Below are 22,580 nucleotides of genomic sequence, written 5' to 3'. Positions count from 1 at the left end.
TCTGTACCCCCCTCTCCCCCGAGGCGTGCATTAGGAAGGGTCTGCTCCTGGTGAAGCCCCCTCCCCCAGACAGCGGAGAACACTGAGGAGTCACAGAGATGACATCTGTGCAGGGCAATGAAACTCGTGCTCGAATGTCTGGAAAATGCCGGCTCTGTGTGTGCACGGTGTGTCGAGTGTGCGCACAGCGTATGTATGGTGTGTGCACACGTGTGCAAGCACGGAGACACACATGATGCACGTGTGCATATATGTGGCACGTACACACGTGCGGTCTGCATGTGTGCCACAGATCTGGGAGGGGGGAGGGAGGAATGGCCGTGCACAGTCTCGCACACGTGTTCCTCCGGATGTCCGGGCTCTGCCTCCGTGGGGACCTGTGGAGCTTGCCCGCGGGACGAACCCCTTGCTTCATACACAGCTCACTCTAACGGACAACTGTCCTCCGAGTCGGGGCTTCGTGCCCAGATGCTCCTGGGAGTGCTGGCCCCCCTCTTCTTAGGGCTGGGATGTTAGAGCCCCAGATGACCGTGCTGGGCGGGGTACGGTCCCGACAGTGGCTGGCTTTGACAGTCGAGTCTGTTGAAGGACATTTGGGCATTTCTGAAGGCACAGGGCCCCTCAAAGAGCCCGGCCGGCGCCCCGGAGGACTGTCACAGGCTGCTTCTCTTCTCACGTGCACCTGGATTATGGCACAGGCCCCAGCGTCCGTGACGCTCTCAGGACTGCGGGGCCGCGCCCAGGGGGCCGCTGAAGGTGGAGGTGGTGACGCGGGCCCCCTGACTCGGACACGGGCAGGCAGAGGGGCCAGCGGTGACAGCCCAGGTCCAGAGCCCCCTGTCCCGACCGGCATCCTGTCTGTGCCTTGGAATGAAATTTCATGAGACACACACAAAAAGTGGGTGGCACCTCTGCTGTGGCCAGACTGGCGGGGCAGACGGGACGCACCCCAGGCCTCCCTACGGCCCACGCAGGGCGCGGGGGTTTTTTTCCTGATAGAACCCCTGCTCTGGTCCTGGGCTGCCCTGGGGACTGGGGACTATGGGTCAGAAAGCCGGTGACTGGGACACGGACGGCCCGTCTGACCTCAGGATTAGCAGGAGCAGACGTGGCCCAAAGCATCTTCCCGCTTGGGTCCTTCACAGCACAGGGTCAGTGGGGGTGCTGGCTGCTTCTGAGAAGTGAGCCCCCACTGGCCTCACGTGGCAGGACCCCGCTCTGCTCCGAAGCTCGTCAGTCAGGGCTGGGTGACGTGAGGCCCGGCCCAGCTACACAGTGGTCTCGTTCTTCCACGGCCCTGTCCGGATATTGCCCACGCCATTGGCACTGAAGGACAGGACTTCACACATGTCTCCCTTGAGCAGCCCATTCTGGCCGGGTCCACCGAAGGGCAGGGACTGTGTCCTCCGGAGCATCTCGAAGTGTGCTGGGCCGTGGGCCGACTCCCTGCCTGGCCGCAGGGGGCAGCCATAGAGCACCGGGCTGGTGTCGCTGCCTTCGGGCTGGCTGACCAAGGGGAAGGGGTCGCCCTGGGCGCAGCAGGCCGGAGTGTGCGCCCCCGCTGGGCCCTCGAGCGAGCTGGGGGGGCTGTCTGTGCGCGAGCTGCGGGGGCTGCCGTCCAGGCTGGACGGGATGTGGTAGGCGTATCCCTGCTCCGCCGAGGCCGCCCGGTGCCGGCTGAAGTAGGGAGCCTTAGTTCTGCCCTGGAGACACCTGTGCGGATGCGGGTCTGGCCCAAAGGCGTCCTCCTCGTGCACGTGGACGTGGGCCGTGTCCTCCATCAGCTGCTCACAGTGCATCTTGGCGCAGCACGGCGTGGCTGGTGACAGGCAGCTGATGTGACTCTGGGCAGCCTGCAGGTTGGTCACCTTGCAGTGGCCGAAGCCCCGCGGCTTGGCCGGACATGGCGCGTCCTGCAGGCAGGCCACACGCGCCAGTGCGTCCCCGTTGGTGTCGAGCGCGGGGCGGGCAGCGAGCTTTGAGGAGGGGGCATCCCCGCGGGACGGGCAGCAGGACCACCAGCAGTGCCACACGTCATCCCGCTTGGCACAGTGGTGGATGAGCACGAAGAGCCCCAGCGTCACACAGCAGGTGCCGTACAAGCAGCTGAAGACCATGTCCAGGAAGGGGCCCTGAGACACGGCCAGCGCCCCGAAGGTCCAGGTGGCCATGAACAGGACCAGCGTGAAGGCCGCGGCCCGCAGCTGGGCCTTGAGCGAGTGCTCGTTCTGCAGCAGTGAGGCGGCCGGCGAGCCCGGCCGGGCCCCGGGGTTGTGGCCGGCCCCGGGCCCGGCCAGCCGCTGGTGCTCTTCTGGCCGCGCCCTCAGCTCGTACCTGCGCTCTGGGTGGCACCGCAGCTGGATGTAGGTGCCCAGGAAGTACATGCAGGTGACCAGGGTGATGAAGGCCGCCGGCCCGTAGAACGCGCCCAGGCTGGGCTCCCAGGCCATCCAGCAGCTGCGGGAAGAGGGGGGTCAGTGAGGGGTCGCGCTGGGGCTGAGCACCTGGCCGTCCTGGGGTCACGGGAGGACGTTCTCTACGGTGCGTGAGTTTAGTCGTGGTGAGGAGACAGACACAGACACGCCCGCCCGTCCTGTTGGGGCCGGGACAGCGTGGTGGGCGTCTGGGCTCTGGGGGACTGGCTGCGCACCTCTCTGCCTTTCCTCCCTGCCTCAGTGTCCCCAGTGCTGGAGCCCCGAGGGAGCAGAGCCGGTGTGTCCCGCGGGCTTGGCCTTTTGGGGCAACCGAGGAGAAGGAGCCTGGGGCGGGCGGGCCAGGAGGGCGCTGGCGTGGGGGGCACGACCGGAGGGGCCGGAGCTCTGGGTGCTGTGTGTGGCTGTGTATACCCTGAGCTGGTCCTGGGGTGCAGCCGTCTCGAGCAGCAGCCCATAGCGCCCAGGGAGGGGGGCTCGGTGAGACGGGGTCTGCTGGGGGGGAGGGCAGTCCCGCTGGGCACCCCCACAGCGAGGTGGCCCGGGCATGGGGAGGTGCAGGGCACTGGGAAGGAGCCTCCACCCGCTTGGTGCCCAGTACTCACTAGGGCATGTCCTCATTCTCCATCCCGTAATTCCTGATGTTCGTGGCGGCCGTGACCCCGCAGATGATGAAGGGAACCCCTCCGCTGATAAGGTAGAACCTGTGAGGGCAGAAGGCCCACTTGGTGCCTGAGAGGCCCACCCGGGCCCCCAAGGTCAGCCTCCAGCAGCTTGGGCAAAGGGGGGACCCGTGTCCTGACAGCACCAACCCCCCAGAGGAGCCCCTGCCAGAGCCGGGCCTCCCCCTCCCCCCACCTAACCCCCTCCCTTCCCCTTCTTTCCCCTCCCCATCTCCCTCCTCCCCCCTCCCCCAACCCATCCCCCCTCCCTCCCCACCCCCTCACAACTTTGTGCACTACCTGGCAGCCTGGCTTCTCAGCTGCTTGGGACACATCTGGCCTCTGACCGCCCCCCCCGGACAGCGAGCAGTCTGGACGGGAGTTGGCACCCACTCTGGGCATGGCCTGACCTTCTTGCCAGCAGGGCCTCAGCCAGCAGCGCCATCTGAGGGCATTCTGGTGTCTAGTGTCCGACCCACTGAGGCTGGATCTCAGGAATGTGAGGGACCGCCAAGCACACAGGCCACAGACGCCTGCCCTGGGTGCCTGGCCACAGAGCATGCTGGTCCGAACGAGTGAGGGTCACGGTGGCCGAGGGACCAGCTTGCAGATGATCACCGGAAGGGGGTGCCACCCTCCCGGATGCCCCAAACACCCTAATGGTCCAATGGCTCTTTGTCCCTGACGAGGGGAATGCCATGGTCCCGGGTCCATGGGCGGGAGCAGGGTGACCCCTCCCAGAATTCTATATGCAGAGAACATGTCCTTCAGAACAGGACAAACAGACATTTTCTGACAAAAATAAAACTGAGCGAATTTGTCACCAGCTGACCTTCAAGAAATGCTCAGTTTCGTCCTTCATGCTGAAGAGCTATTGCCCCAGATAGAAACCCCAAAGAATGGAGAGCGTCAGAAATCTAACTATTAGGGCAAACATAGAACATTTTGTTTTCTCTTAATTTAAAAAAAAATACATATGATTGCTTGAAGAAAGAATTCTAATGCTGCCTAGTGGAGTTACTAACACATGTTGACTGATAGACGCCGCGTCTTTGGCACCAAGATGGTGGTGGGGGGGCGGTCTCACAAGTGAGACTTCTGCGCACACTTTACATGAACTAGTGTGACTCTCACACCAAAGATACAGGGAAGAGTCCGTGGACTTCGATCCCTAAGACAACATGAAAAATTAATAGGCAAAGGGCTAATAGATAATTAAAATGAAATGTAGAAAAATATTAAAATAATCCAAAAGAAAAAAATAGGAGAGGAAAGGAGGAGCAGAAGGAAAAGAAGAAGTAAAACCAGAAACCCGGTGGACAGGTGGTTAAAACGGAGACTTAAGTCCATCCGACGTCCTGGACCGGAGGCCCTGGCGCGGGCAGAGGCGGGCCGCTGCTGGTCCGCGGAGGGGATGCAGAGAGGCTGTGCGGGCACTGACACCGGAAGACGGACTCCGGAGAAGGAGATAAAGAGCCCGTTTTATTCGGAGTCAGCACAGCCCACAGGAGGGCCCAGCGGCTGTGCGTGCATGGGGCCAGAGACTCAAACTACGTGAAGCAAACGAGGACAGAATCACAGGTCGGAGCAGACAATCAAAATAACGGTCGGCGATCTGGACGCCCTCTCTTGGTGGTAAAGACACTGAAGATATGAGCAACAATATGACTCCCTTTGCCTCAAAGCTCTTCCTGGAACATCACGCCCAGTAACTGGCGGCGCTCGTTCCCGCCACGTGCGCGTGGTCCGCTCGCCATGGTGGACGACGTGTGTGCCGTGGAACGAGCCTGGGTCGCGTTACCAGGGTCGCGATCACACAGCGTGTATGGTCTGACCTCCATGGAGTCCAATTCATCAGTAACAACAAGGTAACTGAGAAAAGCACAAATACTTGGAAGCGAAATGACACATTTCTTAAATAATTCATGGGTCGAAGAAGAAGTCCTAAGGGAATTTAGAAAATATTTTAAACAAAACGAGAAAGGAAAACAACATATTTCTGGGAGGCAGCTGAAGCAGGGCTCGGAGGAACATTGACCGCAACGAATGTTTCTGTGGGACGAGCAGGGAGGCCCGGCGTTCGTGGCCCGGGCTCCACGCGCCAAGGCAGAAGAGAGCCAAGTAAGCGCAGAGCCCCCAGACGGAAGGAGAGGACGAGCAGGAGAGCAGACCACAAGCAGTGCAGAAAACCCCCCAGCCCAGAGTGGACGTCCGCAGCAAACGGACAGCCCTGTGCTCACACCTCACGGGATGGAGAAGAGGGCGATGCAGACCCCCCGCCTCCCCAGGGCGAAGACGAGCCGTTGCCAACACCTCAGCAGCTTAGATGAAAGTCATAAATTCCCTGAGAAAAATATAAATTAGCAAAAGCGAGATAAGAATTAGGAAATCTGAATACTCTCTATCTGGTAAAAAGGTTGATTCCAATATCCACAAACATCTAACAGAGAAACTTCCAGGCCCCTCGAGTGTCACTGGGGAATCTGGTCCCACGTCCAAGGAAGAGATGACATGAATCCATCTTCTATGGGCTTTTCCAGAAAATGAAGGAGGGGCACCTTCTGACTCCGTCTGAGGGACAGTGGGAGCTGGTCCGAAAACCAGCGGAGACATGTGAACGCCAGTGAGCACAGACCCCTGCCCCTCTAACAGCGAATCAGCAGACGGAATTGAGGACTTTATACCAACAGGAGAAAACATCACGGCAGGTAAGATTTATCGCAGAAATGCAAAGTGTGTTACTCATAAAATCGAAGTAGCTCATGGGCGCCTGGGTGGCTCAGTTGGTTAAGCGACTGCCTTCGGCTCAGGTCATGATCCTGGAGTCCCGGGATCGAGTCCCGCATCGGGCTCCCTGCTCGGCGGGGAGCCTGCTTCTCCCTCTGACCCTCCCCCCCTCATGCTCTCTGTCTCTCATTCTCTCTCAAATAAATAAATAAAATCTTAAAAAAAAAAATCGAAGTAGCTCATCATGGAAATGCAATAAAGAGACTCCATGTGATTATCTTATAGACGCAGTAAAAACACTTGACAGAATTTGACACACATTTGTCATAAGAAATCTCAGCAAACTAGACACAGTTGGATTCTCCTTGATCTGCTGAGCCGCATCGACGGCAAAGGCTTGCGTGCTGTCCCCGGGGCGCCGGGGCTCCGAGCAGGGCTTGCGTCCCGCGAAGCCAGCCCCCAGCAGGCGTAAGAGGGCCAGGGTTGCAGGGGCAGGGGGAGGGACGGCGAGCCTGGCCCGGCGGCCTGAGCGAGGGGGCTTGTTCCTGCTGATGTGTACAGAAGGGGAGTGGAGGAGCCCTTCAAGGGTCCAGCCTAGCACGCAAAGCGGGGCGGTGAGCAAAGCCAGACAAAACTGTAGGGAAAACATCCCCTTGCTTTTAATGGCTGGAGGAGAATGCCCCAGCTGAGCGTGTGCTTGGGGACCTGGCCTGGCACGGTCCTGGCCCACGGACGTCTGTGGTTCTGCTCCCAGCGCTGACTAGGCCCAAAGCCCTTCAGAACCTGCAGAAAGCCACTTTCCCCCGAGCCATGCCTCCGCCCTCCAGGCAGACAAGGAGCCTGGGATTCCCGCCACGAGGTCCCTGTAACTCATGAGGCGGCACAGAGGCGGGGGCCCTGCGACTGGAATGGTGGGAGGCTCGCTCTGCTCCAGCAGGCTCAGCAGCGGCAGAGCTGGTCCCTCTGGCGTCCCGAGGAAGACAAAGGGGCGGCATGGCTAAGCTGTCAGCACCGGGGGTGAGGCCCCTATGGGTGCCCCCAGGCGACACACCCCCCTCTACTCCTGGCCAGTCCCAGGGGCTGTGCACCGTTCCCAGGGGACCGGACAGGTCCTCCAGCAACTGGAGGCCCAGAGGCAGCCAGGGCCCTCGGGGACCGCGCCCTTCAAGCCCCCCGGCCGCGCATATCCTGCAGGGTGAGGCGGCTACAGCCCCTCACACCGCCTCTGGCCAGGCCTCTCAAGCCAGGGGGTGCCTCTTCCTTGTCCGGGGGCTCCCCCTGCCTCTCCCTGAGCTGCGTCAGCCGCAAGTTGCCAAGCCCCTGGATGGGCAGCCAAGCTCGGCTCCTGTCGGCAGAGGGCACTGCAGGCCGCAGGAGGTGCCCCACATGGGACGGCTGTTCTTGCGGCGGCCGCTGGGCATTCAGCACGGTGGACATGCAGGACATCTGCGGGGCCTGTCCCGTCCCCGATGCCGACCACTCTGCACCAGCCTCAGCATGGCCCGTGGCTGGGGTCCCTTTTGCCCCGTCACCTGTTGGCCCCAGGCACACCCTCTCCCTTGGGGGCTCCTGTTGTTTCCTCCTGGGCGTCCTGTCCTGCTGTACTCACTGACCCGCGCCTCTCGTGACGTTGAAATCCTGTCCACTGGACCGGCCCCCTGCACAGCCCCAGAGGACCCTGGCCCATCTAGGACCACTCACGGCTCTGCGTTCCCCGGTCCCCACACAGAACGCCCAGGGCAGGTCTGCCGGAGGTCTGGGAGCTCACCTGGCTCCCGGGTCAGACCAGCTTCTTCCTTTAGGGGAGGATTTCTAGAAAGAAGGGTGAACCGGGACCCTGAGGAAACCCCAGCTGCTGCCCCTTGACATCACACCAGACCCTAGGACGCACACAGGGCAGGGCCACAGGCACTTGGGGAGGAGAGGGGGGTGGGGGCCTGGCTGGGCCCCCCGAGAGCACGGGGACAGTGGTGCGGGGCAGGCGGGAGAGCCCAGCGATGGCCCGAGAGCAGAGCAAAGCGGCATTTAGGGTCAGGTGGTCTGATGAGTAAGTGGAGTGGGTGCGGATATGCATGGTCAGGAACGTGAAATCCGCCCCTGCTGTGGGCTGATGATGGCCCCCAGAACCGGGGTGTGCTGACCCCATGCTGTGGAGGGACGTGTGGATGTGACTGAGCGGCAGATGCAGGGACCCGGGATGGTCCGGGGCGGCCTGGGTGGCCTGATGTCGCAGGGGTCCTAGCAAGGGAGGCGGAGGTCAGAGGGGAGGGAGGTCACCGCAGGGCTGGCTGGGAGTCAGAGGGAGGCCCACGAGGAGTGTGGGTGCCTCCAGAAGAGGCAAGAAACCATCTCTCCCTTGGAGCCTCAGGTGAGCCCGCCTGGCCACACCTGGATGTAGCCCAGGAGACCGATTTTGGGTTTCTGCCTGCCAGGACCATAAGAAAATACATGTGCCATTTTAAGTCAATAAGTCTGTGGTCGTTTGTTACGTCAGGAGCAGAAAAGGAATATGGTCCCGAGCCATACATGGTTCTTAACGTCCCCATGGCGCCACGTGGGTCGGAGCTGGATGTGGACGTGGATGTGGACGTGGGCTGGGGAGGGTCACACTGAGGAAGCGCAAGCGCACCTCTAGCAGCCGCGAGTAGGAAAAGCTATTTGTGACCCACGTGGCCACATGCTCATGTGAGGAGCACACAAGGAGCTCCAACAAATCAGCAAGACACACAGATGACCGGAAGGACAACGGGAACGAGGCTTGAATGGGCGCTCCACCGAGAGAAAGCCCAATGCCTGCAGGAGCATGGTGCTCGCAGGGTGCAGGCCGCGGCTGGGGAGCACAGCGGCTGCGTGGATTGCGGGCCGGCAGCTGGGGAGCCTGTGTGCGTGAGCACCGGGAGGAGCGGGGCGTCCGGGCCGCGGCATCCTGTCCACGGGAGCTGATAGACCGCACTCCGGTCCCGAGCCCAGCTCAGCTGGCCAGATGCAACCCACGTGGACGGGTCTGAAAAAAGCCATGCACAGTGAAAGAACCAGATCTAAACAGTGTAAGTCGAGTGGGTCCACCTGTACACACAGCTTGTGATCAGTGCAGACAGAACGAGTGTCTGGGGACCCACACTTGGGTGGTGAAACTGTAAAAAGAGGCTGTGAAAGTCCCAAGAGACAGGACAGGGGTGCGGGCTGGGTGTGGGCATGACCCCAGACGCTTCCGGCGGGGGAGACTTCCGTTTCTTCCCCTGAAGGGCACAGGACAAGTTTTGTAAGCATGCACTGACATTTTAGGCATTTTTTGGGGTCAATGTTCTATTTAAAAAAACAAAACAAAACAATCAAGAAAGAGAAAGGAGCAGATCTCTCCCTGAGCCTGTGGTGCTGGTGGTGGGAGGGCAGCACCCTACTGTCCACTGTGCTGGGCCTTGGGACAACCTCAGACACGGGCCCCGGCTTGCACACACGCCCGCGGCCGACTGGAACCAGGCGTGCAGCGGGAACAGACCAGCTCCTGGGACCCGGCGGAACTCCAGGCAGTGGGCACAGGGCCCTCCGGCAGCTCCTGACACCCAGGAGACCAGGCCACACTTCTGCTGCCACGCACCTGCCAACTCCTGGCACACAGGACACGGCCCGGTCTTAGCCCCCCTGGAAAGTCAGGGGCACCGTCCACACCACACGCCCTGTTCCCGTGCGGCTCAGCTCAGGGAGTGTGCAATGCATGCACGTGCCCACGCACACACCCGCAGAGGGCCCACACGGGGCCGGGTGCTGAATGTGACAGGTCAGGGCGCTACACCGGGGATGCGTGAGGATGGGCCCTGTGTCCAAGCAGGAGGCCTCCTGGGAGCCTGCCCTTTAATGAGAACCCGGGAGTTCTGGAGGTGGAGACCAGAGAACCATCTGGAAGCCTGCGTCAGGGCTGGCCAGGGTCAGCAGCGTGGGGCTGGGACCCCTCCAACCCCTGCTGAGATCCCTGCCCGTTTATTCCCACGCAGCCCCGGCTCTCTCTCTGCCACCAAACGAGCAGGTGTCAGCAGCGGGGGAGCAGGGGGGTTGGCCCTGGTACTGGCAGCTGTGGGCCCGCAGGACTTGTCACCTTGGCGTCTGCCTCTCCGAGGACAGGCAGCTGTGGATGCTGGTGGAGCAGGGACTCTGTGGCACCCCGTGTCCATCAGAAAGAGGGACGGGCCCAGGAGGATGCGTGTCCAGCAGGGCAGGGCCGGCCACTCACCAGTACTTAGCGGCAGTGATGGTTTGCCAGACGTGGACTTTCCAGCCACAGGGCTCTTCTGGGCCGGCTTTGATGATGTAAATGGGCCGTTTAAGAAATCCCAGTTTGCGAGCATACAGCTAGCAACTAGCAAGCCCCCCAGAGCTGCCGGAAACCGGACCTTAAAATCCAAGCGCCTGCCTCCTGCCACGTGTTGGCCACACCTCTCCTCATGTGTGGTCACCTGTGAGCAACGGTGGGCGTGCGTCTGAGGGGCCTCCATGTTAGGAGTTCATCGGACATGTAGGTCATCAGGGCCGGGGTCCCCAGCAGGAAAGCAGGGAGCCGGGACAGCTCAGCCAAAACCGCACTAGCGTCCCGTTTGACCGCTCAGACAAGACCACGATAGCATCCTGTCCAGCAGCCTCTGCAGGGGTGACTTTGGCAGCACAACCCGAAACAAAGGCACTAACCAGGAAACGTTGGTCGCTGTCACAAGCTGAGGCAGTTAGTCTCCAGGTATCAGCCCACCGAGACCCATGAGCACGGGAGACGGGGGCGTGATGAAAGCCCTGATTGGCAACACCTTGGTGCGAATCCACAGGGGGCCCGCTCTCAAGGTCCTGGAAAGAGCTTATAAGACCCCCCGAAATCGGAACGGGAACCTGGCAGCCCTCTCGGGGAGCTTTGTACTCTGGCTCAATAAACTTTGCTCTGCTGCCCAGCACTCTTCGTCTGGTCTACCTCTTCCTTCCTCGAAGCGGCGCGGCCAAGAAGCCGGGCACTAAGGGAACAAAACTCCTGTAACAAGAGAGAAAGGAGACCGGGCATGGCAGACAGCTTCCCCTCGGCTGCCAGGCCAGGTGTCAGAGACAGCGGGGCGCCCGCCATGGGGTCCGACCACCAGGCGGGGGCAGGGAGCCCACCTCGCTAGCTTTCTGACATGGACGATGGGATGCTGAACTGGGGACGTGGGGTTGGGGCTCTTTCCTCATGGACGCACTGGTTGGTTTTGTCAGGAGCCCCAGGGAGAGGCATCAGCCGCCATGGCATATGAAGGTCTGGATCCAGGAGCATGTGGACACTGGCGTGGCCCCAGTGGGATGGGGCTGGGTCTGGCCGCAGAGACCCTTGGGGTGTCTTGAAAGAGAGTCCACGTGATGGGCAAGGTGCAATGTCCTTGCCTCAGAGAGGCCCTGGTGGTGGGTCGCTGGGGCTGGCAGTCTTCCTGAGTCTGTCACCCAGTCCTGCCCCCGCAGAGCGGCTCCTCTCTCGGGCCGACCCTCTCACGCCCTCCCCCCAAGGTCATCATCCTCCAAAATGCATCCTGCACTTCCCAACACTGGCCTTGCCCGAGGACCTCGCCCTCCTGCTTGAGAAAGAGCATCCAGCTGGGACCCGCACCCCAAGCTGAGGCTCTGAGTCTATCCTGTCCCCAAGCCACGCCTCCAAGGCCTAGGGCGGCACTTCCAGTGTCACCCCTTGGTTGTAGGCGGTGACACCCCAGCAGGAGGCCGAGCCAGGGCTGAGGGCAGGGACGGGATTCACACTCAGCCGACAGCCATACCTGAGCCCCGGGCAGGAATGAGGGACTAGTGTCTCCCGTCACAGTAACGGGGACGTCCACCCCAAGCCACGGGCCACGTTGGTGGAGCTGGACTTTCCTTCCTTCAACTCCCCACTGGAGCTGGCACAGGTCTCGAGAGGCCCCCGCCCTGAAACCTAACCGTCTGTGGAAATTAAACAGCATGCTACACAGCCAACGGGCCAAAGAAAACACTCACAGGAAAATCAGAAAATATTAAAACGAGTGACAAAACATGCCCGAATCATGGGACACTGCAACAGCATTGCCTCAAGGGAAATCCGTAGCTGTGACCATGTACGATAAAGGCAGAAAGGCCTCAAACTAGTCTAACTTTACACCGTAGGGAGCTAGAAATAAGACGAGCAAAGTGAACTCCCAGCTAGCAGGCGGACAGGAGCGGTGCGGACTGGGGCAGAGGTCGTAAAATAGAGAAGAGGAAACCACACAGGAAATGGATGAACCCCACGTGGGTTCTTTAAAACAGTCCACAAAACTGGCCAACCACTAGCCGGACCGACCGAGAGAGAGAGAGAGAGAGAGAGAGAGAGAGAAGGCTCCTATTATGCTGGACGTCCCGGCCAGAGCGATCTTGCAGGAAGAATTAAACTTAAAAGCCATCCAGACGGGACAGGTGTCCCCGTATGCCGATGATGGGACCACATACCCACGGAAGGAATCCATAGGAAAGCTCCCAGAGCTCGTGAACAAATTCAGCAAATCTTCAGGACACAAGACCCACACACAAAATTCAGTTGCATTTCTGCCTGTAAGCAACGATCGACCTGAAGATGAGGAGACAGGCCCATTACAATAGCATAAAAGCAGTCCTTAGGAAAGAAATCTAACCCAGACGGGGCAGGACGTGTGCGCTGGAAGCTGTTGATGTCGCTAGCAAAGATCACACAGACCTGCGGACATGGAGAGCTGTCTGTGTTTACGGATCAGATGCTGTTAATGTTACCGTGTCAATGACTCTTCTTGAAGGGATCTGTAGGGTCCAGGCAAGCTCCATCAAAACTCCAGTGGCCATTTTTGCAGAGATGGAAAAACGGATCCTAATGTTCATATGGAATTGCAAGGGACCCTGAATAGATAAAACAATCTTGAAACACGAGAGCCCTCTGTCCCCTCTGCTCCTGAGCCGGCCCTGACTTGAAGGCAGAGCATCTAACGCCCGGACTTGGGGGCTCAGCCCTGGCGGTCCCTCTGCTGAGTGGGGACCGCCCCCAGGGCTCAGGCAGGAGGGAGAGTCAGGCCCAAAATGTTCTTCCTCTCTAGCGTCCTGTAAAACTTTACGTGAATGTGGTTGCCTTGAAATCTCTAAATGGTCCTGGTTTCCCCCAAAGCGGTGCAGAGGGGGCCTGTGGAGCGAGCGGACAGACCCTGGTGTGGGCCGCAGGGAAAGCGAGGGCCCTGGCAGACCCCTTGCCGCATCTCTGCGGTCACCTTGCAGCGAGGTCAATGTGAGAAGTGAGACAGTCGGCTTCTTGTTTCTCAAAAAACTGTTCTGAGTTCACACAGAGGGTCCGAACCCACAGCTACTTTCTTTTTATTTCTCATCGGAAAACTGCAGAGCAGGGAGGACACAGGCCTGCCTGCCTGCCGGCCGCATACCCAGCTCTGGGCCCCGCCATGGGTCAGCGGGCCCTGCTGTACTACTCTGCTCAGCGTAGGGCGAGGCCCGGCAGTGCGGAGCCTGGGGGCTCTCCCCTCCCCTGAAGACTCAGGAGCTACATCCCGTGCTGGGAGTGTGGTCGGGGACACGGATACAAGGATGCCTACGGGGGGCCAGTAGGAAGAGCATCGCTGGTAAGGATGCCTGTGGCTGGAGGGCAGATGGCAAGTCCAGGGGGGTGTGGGAGGAAAGACTCTGGCCCCCAGCCTTCAGGGTCCCCACCGCCACCCCCAGGCCAGGCCTGGCCAGAGAAGGCAGTGGAGGAGGGCAGGCCCTCCGCAGAGTCCAGAGCCAGTGTCCCCACTCTCCAGCACCTCATCCTGCCAGAGGGGTCGTCACCTAGGGAGCTGCTGGAATCACACCCCCCCCGCCCCCCAAGGTCAAGCTTCTGTACCAAAGAAGGGGACATGGAGGGAGAGGTCACAGTGGTTTTCAGACAGGACAGCAGGAACAGCACAGGTCCCAGAGTGACCAGCAGGTGTGACACAGCCAGCTTAGTGCACAGCCACCGAGCCCATGCACCTCCAGTCCTGGGCCCCCTGAGCCCACAGCCCATGGGACACATGCCCACGGAGCCCGCGGGACACATGCCCATGAGGCCACAGCCCATGGAACACATACCCACGGAGCCTGGAGACCACAGCCCAAGGGACACATGCCCATGAGGTCACAGCCCATGGGGCACATGCCCACAGAGCCCGCAGGACACATGCCCACGGAGCCCACAGGACACATGTCTACAGAGCCCGCAGGACACATGCCCACAGAGCCCACGGAACCCATGGGATACATGCCCACAGAGCCCACAGCCCACAGGACACATGCCCACAGAGCCTGCAGGACACATGCCCATGGAGCCCAGAGCCCACAGAATACATGCCCACGGAGCCCACAGGACACATGCCCATGAGGTCACAGCCCACGGGACACAGGCCCATGGAGCCTGGAGCCCACAGCCCACAGGACAGCCCACTGATGAGTTTTAGGTGCACATGCTCATGGAGCCCACAGCCTAAGGAACACATGCCCACAGAGCCCATAGCCCATGGAACACATACCCACGGAGCCCACAGGACACATGCCCATGAGGCCACAGCCCACGGAACACATACCCACAGAGCCTGGAGACCACAGCCCGAGGGACACATGCCTATGAGGCCACAGGCCACGGGGCACATGTCCACGGGGCACACAGCCCACAGGGCATGTGCCCACAGAGCCCACAGCCCACGGGGCACATGCCCACGGAGCCCACAGCCCACGGGACACATGCCCACAGAGCCCACAGGACACAGACCCACGGAGCCTGGAGCCCACAGCCCACAGGACAGCCCACTGATGAGTTTTAGGTGCACATGCCCATGGAGCCCACAGCTCAAGGGACACATGCCCATGGAGCCCAAAGCCCATGGGGCACATGCCCATGGAGCCCACAGCCCACAGGGCACATGCTTATGAGGCTTCCAGCCCACGGGGCACATGTCCACGCAGCCCACAGCCCATGGGGCACATGCCCACAGAGCCCATAGCCCTTGGGACACATGCCCCCTGAGGCCCGGGGCCCACTGCTCCCTGGGGCACCTGGGAGTCTGGTTCATTATGTACATGTGACACCATCAGAGAAAAAGCCTCCAGAATATTCTGAGGCCTCCATGTCATTCTTCAAAAAGCCAGGCAGCTTTTCAATCAATGACAGACCAGGACATTCATTCTGAGAGTGATTCTTAAACCCTAGGGAACGGGACCTCCCTGGCAAGAGGAACGAGGTATGGACACCCTGCCTCCCTAGCCCACGTCAGCAGCGAGCACCATGGGCCCTGCTAGGTGTGTGGCAAAGGGTCGGCTAGCTCCAGAAACTCAGGGTCAGAAAAACCTCTGGTGGAGGTCACCTTATTTATTAAACAACACAGGGCATTGTTTTATCTGCCTCAAAATGAGTTCTTCTGATGAGTTTTAGGTGCACTGAGGTATTCCCCGATGGCCCTTCAAATTTGGACCTGGACAGAGTTCAGTCCAAGGGGCTGGGTGTCCATGGCCCAGGGCCCAGGGCCCAGGCCACAGCCTAACAGTGGCATCAGCTGCCCCTCACGGGGACCACCTGCCCACCATGAGCCCTCCCAGCTTGACCAAGTAACAGTCTCCAAACCCACCTGCCACCCAGCCTTGAAAGGCCCAGGCCACATGGCCACCTTGGGATTGGCGACTGAGCCGCCTCAGTTTCTCCCAGCTAATGAGCAGGTGCCTCAGCTCACTGAGACCCATGAACGAACCGCTGCCAAGGCCGGAGCACGGATCCACCACCCAGAGCTGTCTCCACCGCAGCCCCTTGTGGCGTGGAGCTCAGTTGCACAGAGACGCGCCCAGCAGGCAGAGGGACACACTGGCCCCCTCACCTGTGGCTCCAGCCCCCAGCACACCGCTCTACCCCAGCACCCCGACATCCCATCTCCGGCACCCCACCCTGCCCCCAGTGCCCCGCCCCAACCCTGGCCACCTGTGCAGACTGGCTCGTCCTTGGACCCCAAGTTTCCCTGTGAACCATTTTGCTAGCCGAGGACCAGTGTGGTGGAGGTGGCCAAGCATGTGTGAGCTTGGGTACCTGAGCAGGGGCTGCTTGGGGTATGGCGGGTGGTCTGCGCTCGGGCACGGTGGGGCCTTCTTGGTCACCTGCTTGTAGATGTTCCTGGCGGTCACCCCGATCCACAGCATGGTGGCCAGTGTGGAGTGGTGCAGCAAGATGCCCACCTGCGGGGAGAAGCTGGTCAGCTGCGCCTCCATGGGGCATCTCCCCCAGCCTGCTGCCCTTGGAGACTGCGAGTTCCCCAAGGCCTGGGTCTGAGCCCTCCCACTCCCTTTGCTTTTTCAGGAGGCAGCTCGGTAGCGACAGGGAATGAGACCAGCAGGAGGGCACGGGGGGTCCCCACTCAGGGCAGATGTCCCCCTTCACGGGGAGGTGTGTGGGCAGCAAAGCTGGTTAGCTTTGCTGTCCTCTGGAGAGATGGTGCTGGGGAGCACACGGGCCTGTGCACACAATACCCCTGGGGTGGTCCACGTGAGGCTGACCACATACGTGCCCCTCAGCAGCATGCCACCGTGCCCACACGTGGGCCTGTGCACATGTGCCTAGGGTCAGCGTGGCCCAGACGTGGGACCCTGAGGGCTCCAGGGAGGACTTCCTCTGGGCTCGGCCCCACACAGGTGTCACCAAGTGAAGGGCGGGGCAGTCCTACAGCAGGGGGTCTCCCCAGTAGGCTGGTGTTGGGGTGTGTGTATGACATAAAACACTTTCAGGATCAGAGGCTGAAGTCCACTCCCCACAAGGCCGAGTTGCTCATTGCTATCAGCAGCTGCCCAAGTTGGTCCCTGGCTGCACTTAGTTCCTTAGCTAATGATGCTTTCCCCTCCTTGGTCTCCACCTGGTTACCTATGAAGCAGTAACCTGACATTTCACAAAGACAAGTAAATTATGGCTGTAATTGGAAAGGGCATAGATGTTTAAGGAATACAAAGATTATCTGAATAAAGCTAACATTGCATTATAATGATTTATCAAATCCAGAGTTCAATTTTCACTTCTTAGAAAGCTCTAGAATAATCGATGAGGGGCGCCTGGGTGGCTCAGTTGGTTAAGCGACTGCCTTCGGCTCAGGTCATGATCCTGGAGTCCCGGGATCGAGTCCCGCATCGGGCTCCCTGCTCGGCAGGGAGTCTGCTTCTCCCTCTGACCCTCCCCCCTCTCATGCTCTCTCTCTCTATCTCATTCTCTCTCAAATAAATAAATAAAACTTAAAAAAAAAAAAAGAATAATCGATGAGAACGGGATGGGTGGGTTGGGATCCCCAGAGCTGTCTGTGGTTTCAGGTGGGCTCCCTGCACACACGTGGCAAGCCCAACCTTTTCCTCAGCCTGGCCGGGGAACTGGGGCGCGAGCACCTCTGCACCTGAACCAGAGGGAGAAAGGGGCCACGTCCGCCTCGCCCTCGACAGAAGGGTGGTCCGTCTCTCTGTTCGGGGACAGCAGTGTGGCTGCCATCACCGAAGAATAGGAATAGTCGGAAGTCCTCGGAGGAGCTTCGGGGTCGGGGTGGGGGCGCTCGTTCTGTTGCTGTCCAGCTGCTCGGAGCCTCGCCTGGACGGTGTTCCGCCTCCCAGACACCCCCTCCAGGCTGGACACAGGGAGAGGTTGTAGGGACCCCGTCCAGGCTGCCAGACAAGGCTGCAGCCCTCCTGGGAAGGAGGCAGTCGCCGGCCGTCACACCGCCGACCCAGGGCCAGCGCTGCCGCACATTATCACGTGGGACCACCAGCGGCCGGCTCTTTGTGTTCATGATGTCACTTAGGACCTTAATGAGATTCCCGGTCATCTTGTTGCCACAGCAACCATCTGTTCTCCAGCCGACCAGAGCTTTGGGCCACGTGCTGTGCATCATCTTACCCTGAGTCCAAGCCATACCTGGACAGGGAAGTGGTCCAGGGCGTCCCGTATTCAGGCGCCAGGGTGGTGGCGAGCTGTCCCTTGTCAGGGCGGGGCAGGCCTGGCTGCCCACCAGGGGAAAACCATGTTTGCTAGGATGAATTGGCTCATAAATGTGGGAGCTGAGACATCTGATATCTGTGGCGGGGAAGCCGGAGGCCCAGGAGAGCTGAGTCCAGGGGCTGGACACCGATGTCCCAGCCTGGACAGGCAGAGAGCATCCCTCCCTCCTCTGCCATTGTCCCTAGGCCCCAGGGGAGTGGACGAGCCCTACAATGGGGAGGGCACCTGCACACACGCACCCAGAGTGATGTCTGACCAGATGTTGGCCCCACCACCAGTCACATCAACACATTAAAGCTCACTATCCCATCTTCTGATGCCCCGGCGGTCCAGCTGCGCCTCCTTGGGCCTGCCTCCTCTCCAGCGAGTAGTGGGCAGAGCCGGGCATGCTGGGTGAGCCAGGAGTAGCCTCCGTAATAGTAACCGACGCTCTGTCGGTGTCTGCAGAGCACACACCTGCGTTCCAGAAATGTTGGGGGAGTCCCAGGGAGAGTGACGCTGAGGGCTGGCTGGCCCCCCATTCCCTCACCTGGGCCTTAGCTCTGTCCTCTCGAATGCACACGCGGCCCTCTATCCCTCCTTGCCTGCTGGAGAGCAGGACAGCCCAGCCAGGGCTCGAGTAGCTTTGCTCCCTTAGGTGGGTCAGGGCCTGATGCATGCTTGCAAATGAATGAGTGAAAGAGTCATGCCCCTGCCACCTTGTGGAAACATAGTTGGGAGGTTAGGGTTGCACCTACTCCAGAGCTCATCGGCTGGCCCCTCTGACCGGGGGCCTGAGGGTTGTCACCACCAGACAACCAACCATTTCTCACACTAATGTCATCTCTATAGACCTTGCCTCTCTGGACCTGACCAGGCCTGCGCCATCCCTAGGGTGTCTACCCGGCTAACCGGCTGGGCCTCAGATGCCGTGAGGACACCCGGCCTCCAGGAGTCCCCATCGGGCCTGGAGCATGGGCACAGTTCCCGGTTTTCAGGGCAAGCATGACGGCTTGCCGGTGTCAGGGCTCCAGAGCAGGATCTCACTGCCCGATTCTTCCCGAGGGCCCCCCTGCAGGAGCAGCCTCTCACCCGGGGGGAGTTGTCCGCCATCTGTGCAGGGGACAGGTCATCTTGTAATCAAGGTCAGCGCTGGTGCCCCCGAGTGTCAGGTAATTAGGCCCCCGTGGCTCCCACAGCCATCAATAAATGTTTAATTCACAGAACAAAGGCTGTAAGGGAGCAACATGAAAGCCCGTGGACGCCAGGCCAAGAGCTTCGCTCCATGTGGCCCAGGCAGACACACACCCCCGATGGCAGAAACCCAAGAGGTGAGTCCTTGGTAAGATGCTCTTTAGTCCATGGGGCAGCCCCTATCTGGCTCCTGCCTGGGCACTGGAGGGGACCGTGCAACTGGAGGTCACTGTTCATCTGGAGGGGACTGTCCACTCTGGATGTCACTGTCCATCTGGAGGGGACCGGGCACCTGGAGGTCACTGTCCATCTGGAGGGGACCATGCACCCTGGAGGTCACTGTCCATCTGGAGGGGACCATGCACCCTGGAGGTCACTGTCCATCTGGAGGAGACTGTCCACTCTGGACGTCACTGTCCATCTGGAGGGGACTGTCCACCCTGGAGGTCACTGTCCATCTGGAGGGGACTATTCACCTGGGGGTCACTGTCTATCTGGAGGAGACTGTCCACCCTGGAGGCCACTGTTCGCATTGGAGGAAACTACCTGGGTGTCACTGTCCACATAGAGGTCACTGTCCAGCTGGGCTGAGCTGGGGCCACGAATGAGCAGGGGGGCTGGGCAAGGAGCTGGAGGAGTGCACGGAGAAACTTGGGTTTGGGGCCTCCTCTCCTGGGCCTGGGCCACACTCGGTAAAACAGGGAACCAGGCTGACCACTGGGGGAAAGGCCTCTTCTGAGCTCTGTCAGAACCAACTGGTATTTCCCCCTTTTTATTTTTTTTTTTTTTAAAAATTTTTATTTATTTATTTGACAGAGAGAGAGACAGCGAGAGCAGGAACACAAGCAGGAGGAGTGGGAGAGGGAGAAGCAGGCTTCCTGCCGAGCAGGGAGCCCGATGTGGGACTCGATCCCAGGACCCTGGGATCATGACCTGAGCCGAAGGCAGACGCTTAACGACTGAGCCACCCAGGCGCCCTATTTCCCCCTTTTTAAAGAGGGGCGCCTGGGTGGCTCAGTTGGTTAAGCAACTGCCTTCGGCTCAGGTCATGATCCTGGAGTCCCTAGATCGAGTCCCGCATCGAGCAGGGAGCCTGCTTCTGCCTCTGACCCTCCTCCCTCTCATGTGCTCTCTCTCTCTCATGCTCTCTGTCTCAAATAAATAAATAAAATCTTAAAAAAAAATAAAGAAAGAAAGAAAAGCCAGGTGAGGCCACAGGGAGGGAAGAAGACCCTTTGGTGACTTGTTCTCAATGCTGCAATGCTCTGAAGTCCCTCTTTTACCTGAGAGGGGAGCAGGACCTTCCAGAGTGAGGTCGTGAGGTCTGCCGTGGTTCCACGTGGGGGCTGGGACTCTGTGGCCGGGACTCCCTGGTCACCTCTTGGCGCCAGAGCCTTGGCATCAGCAGCTGTGGATCCTTACCTGGCGGGGGTGGGGCAGCAGGTGGCCCCGTCTCCGTACTCCTGCCCCACCAGTCTCTGTGGGAGGGCAGCCCCCACCCCTATTCCCGGGACCAGCACCGTTTGCCGGACAGTGAACGTCCAGTTAGCTGGTCAAGTGGAAAACAAATTCTCTGACAGGACCCAGTGCTGAGCGAAACAATGGGCCTCACGTCGGGGAGAGGCCATGATACAGGCTCCCTGGACGTTGAATGGTTCCCTCCGGGAGATGCATCTGGACAAATACCCCGGTGTTATTTCATAAACAAGACAATGATCACAGATTTCCCCTTTGGAAGCAGGGCAGATAAACACTTCATCTTGTAACAAAATGAGGACACGGGCAGCACTCACCGCCTGGCACAGGATCGGGTACTTGGTGCGGTTGATGCCGCCGGCAAACACTGTGAAGGTCAGAGCCGCGTGGAAGCAGAAATTCAGGAGCGTGTGCCGGCCTTTCCGGCTGATCCGGATGGTGCTACGGGAAATGGAGATTTCCCATCAGGACCTGGCGTGCAGGTGAGCCCCCCTTAGCCAAATCCATGCTCTGTCCACCCAGGGACTGAGCTGAAGACCACCAAGGTGTGACTGCGCGGGGTTTGGGGGAGCACACCCAAAGGACCAGGTGGAGGGACAGACATAGGGGCATGCTTAGTGTGCATCTGTTGGACGCTTTTGTGTTATATCAATCTGGAATGCTCTGACTGGAAGGGTTTTGAGAAATCTTGAACCTGGTCATTGGCCAGATGCTGACGCTGAAGCCCTGAGGCTCTGTGGCTTGTCTGGTCACAGAGACAGAGGGTGGGAGGGACGCCCTGGCCACACCTCCTGGTTCCCAGGACGGAGTTCTTCCCTCTCTGTGCAGATGTCTGGTACTTCGAGAAGAGGGCATGACTGTGGCTGACTGTGAGCAAGACCCTATAGCCACGCTTGTCCCTGGACTAGGATGTTGTCTACGGCTGCGACCATCTCCACTATCGCCATGGCAAGGATTGCTCAGCCCCTCCCCATGACTGTGGCCTTGGACGCGCCCAAGCCTCACCCCATGACTGTAGTCTTGGACACGCCCAAGCCTCACCCCATGACCGTGGCCTTGGACGCGCCCAAACCCCCTCCCCATGACTGTAGTCTTGGACGCGCCCAAGACTCTTCTCATCACTGTGGTTACGGCCACAGTCTAGGCTTTGCTCATGACTTTGATTCTGGGCTTGACCCTGACCAGGACAGAGACCCCTCCTCACATTTCCCAGTGCATCTGCCAGTGACGCAGACACACCCAGGTCATCCCCTCTTGCAGGCAGAGGTGGCTAGGAAACCAGCTCAGAAGAAAGACAACGACGTCCCCCTCCCCCTGTGATTAAAAGGCACAATGCGAAGGTGTGTGAGGGTTCTGGCAGCTACTGTTAACTTCCCAAGGATGTGGGCTCTTGGAGCCCCTGAACAGACGCGGGGCCATTGGAGGAAGAACCTATTCTACCTGACAGGTGAGAACACAGGCCACTGTGAGAAGACCCTGATGGAGGCCTGGAGTGGAAGGGCATGGCGGTCCCTGAGCCCTTGGCCACGCTCGGCTGCAGCCAGGGCCACCCCGGTGCTAGGCAGGTGGTCTATGAGGCGCCTTCTGGGGACCTCCTGCTACGTGAGGGTCGGTCTCACTGTGGGGTTCGCGTCTGACGGTGAAAGCGGGCGATCTTGACGCAAAGTGGGGCCTTACTTCTGGTGCACGACGTAGGTGACGACAGAGGTGAGGAGGCAAAGCAGCATGACGGCAGTGCATGCGTACACCACGGGGTGCAGGAACTCCCCCGGGTACTGGGGCAGGGAGAGGACGGTCTTCAAATCCTGGGAAGAACACAGCAGACCGTGTGAGCAGGAACCATGCACCTGGCTGAGCTGCCTGGAGCCCCACGTCCGGCCCCTCCCCTGCAAGCTGTTGGGTGTCTGCGGAGTCCAGCAGAGGTCTGTGACGGGCGCCCTGCCTCCCGGGAATGCACCTGTCTGAGGGCCCCAGATGCCACGAGGTCTGCACGGAGCCGTGCAGCGAGCCAGCGACCATAGCAAATGCCCCCAGCCCCACTTCCCGGCCTCAGGCACACTGAGATTCTGCTCTACAGCATCTCCCAGGAGAATTCCAGGTCAC

At 60.0% G+C, this 22,580-nt stretch overlaps 1 protein-coding gene across 1 annotated transcript; it reads right to left on the bottom strand.

Moving 5' to 3' along the window:
* Positions 1-1,268: 1,268 nt before the first annotated feature.
* Positions 1,269-22,276, bottom strand: ADGRA1 (adhesion G protein-coupled receptor A1). The gene is made up of 5 exons (XM_021703866.1): positions 22,155-22,276; positions 20,795-20,918; positions 15,891-16,036; positions 3,038-3,136; positions 1,269-2,457 (listed from the first exon to the last, which is right to left on the bottom strand). The coding sequence occupies exons 1-5, from the start codon at positions 22,202-22,204 to the stop codon at positions 1,269-1,271; spliced, it is 1,608 nt and encodes a 535-aa protein (XP_021559541.1). The 5' UTR covers positions 22,205-22,276.
* Positions 22,277-22,580: the final 304 nt, after the last annotated feature.

This window comes from Neomonachus schauinslandi, chromosome 6, assembly GCF_002201575.2.
Source record: "Neomonachus schauinslandi chromosome 6, ASM220157v2, whole genome shotgun sequence".
Lineage (NCBI taxonomy): Eukaryota > Metazoa > Chordata > Mammalia > Carnivora > Phocidae > Neomonachus > Neomonachus schauinslandi.
The sequence above is the reverse complement of the archived record's forward strand: the minus strand, read 5'-3'. Positions and strand labels throughout refer to the sequence as shown.

Bases quoted from the DNA above. Each gene is read 5' to 3' on its own strand.
- ADGRA1 (XM_021703866.1), bottom strand. From the start codon at position 22,204: ATGCTGCTTTGCCTCCTCACCTCTGTCGTCACCTACGTCGTGCACCAG. The intron at 16,037-20,794 runs GTGAGTGCTGCC...TTCTCCCCGCAG, and splicing joins ACCCGATCCTGTGCCAGGCG to GTGGGCATCTTGCTGCACCA. The intron at 2,458-3,037 runs GTGAGTACTGGG...CTCTTCCCGCAG, and splicing joins GAGAATGAGGACATGCCCTA to CTGCTGGATGGCCTGGGAGC.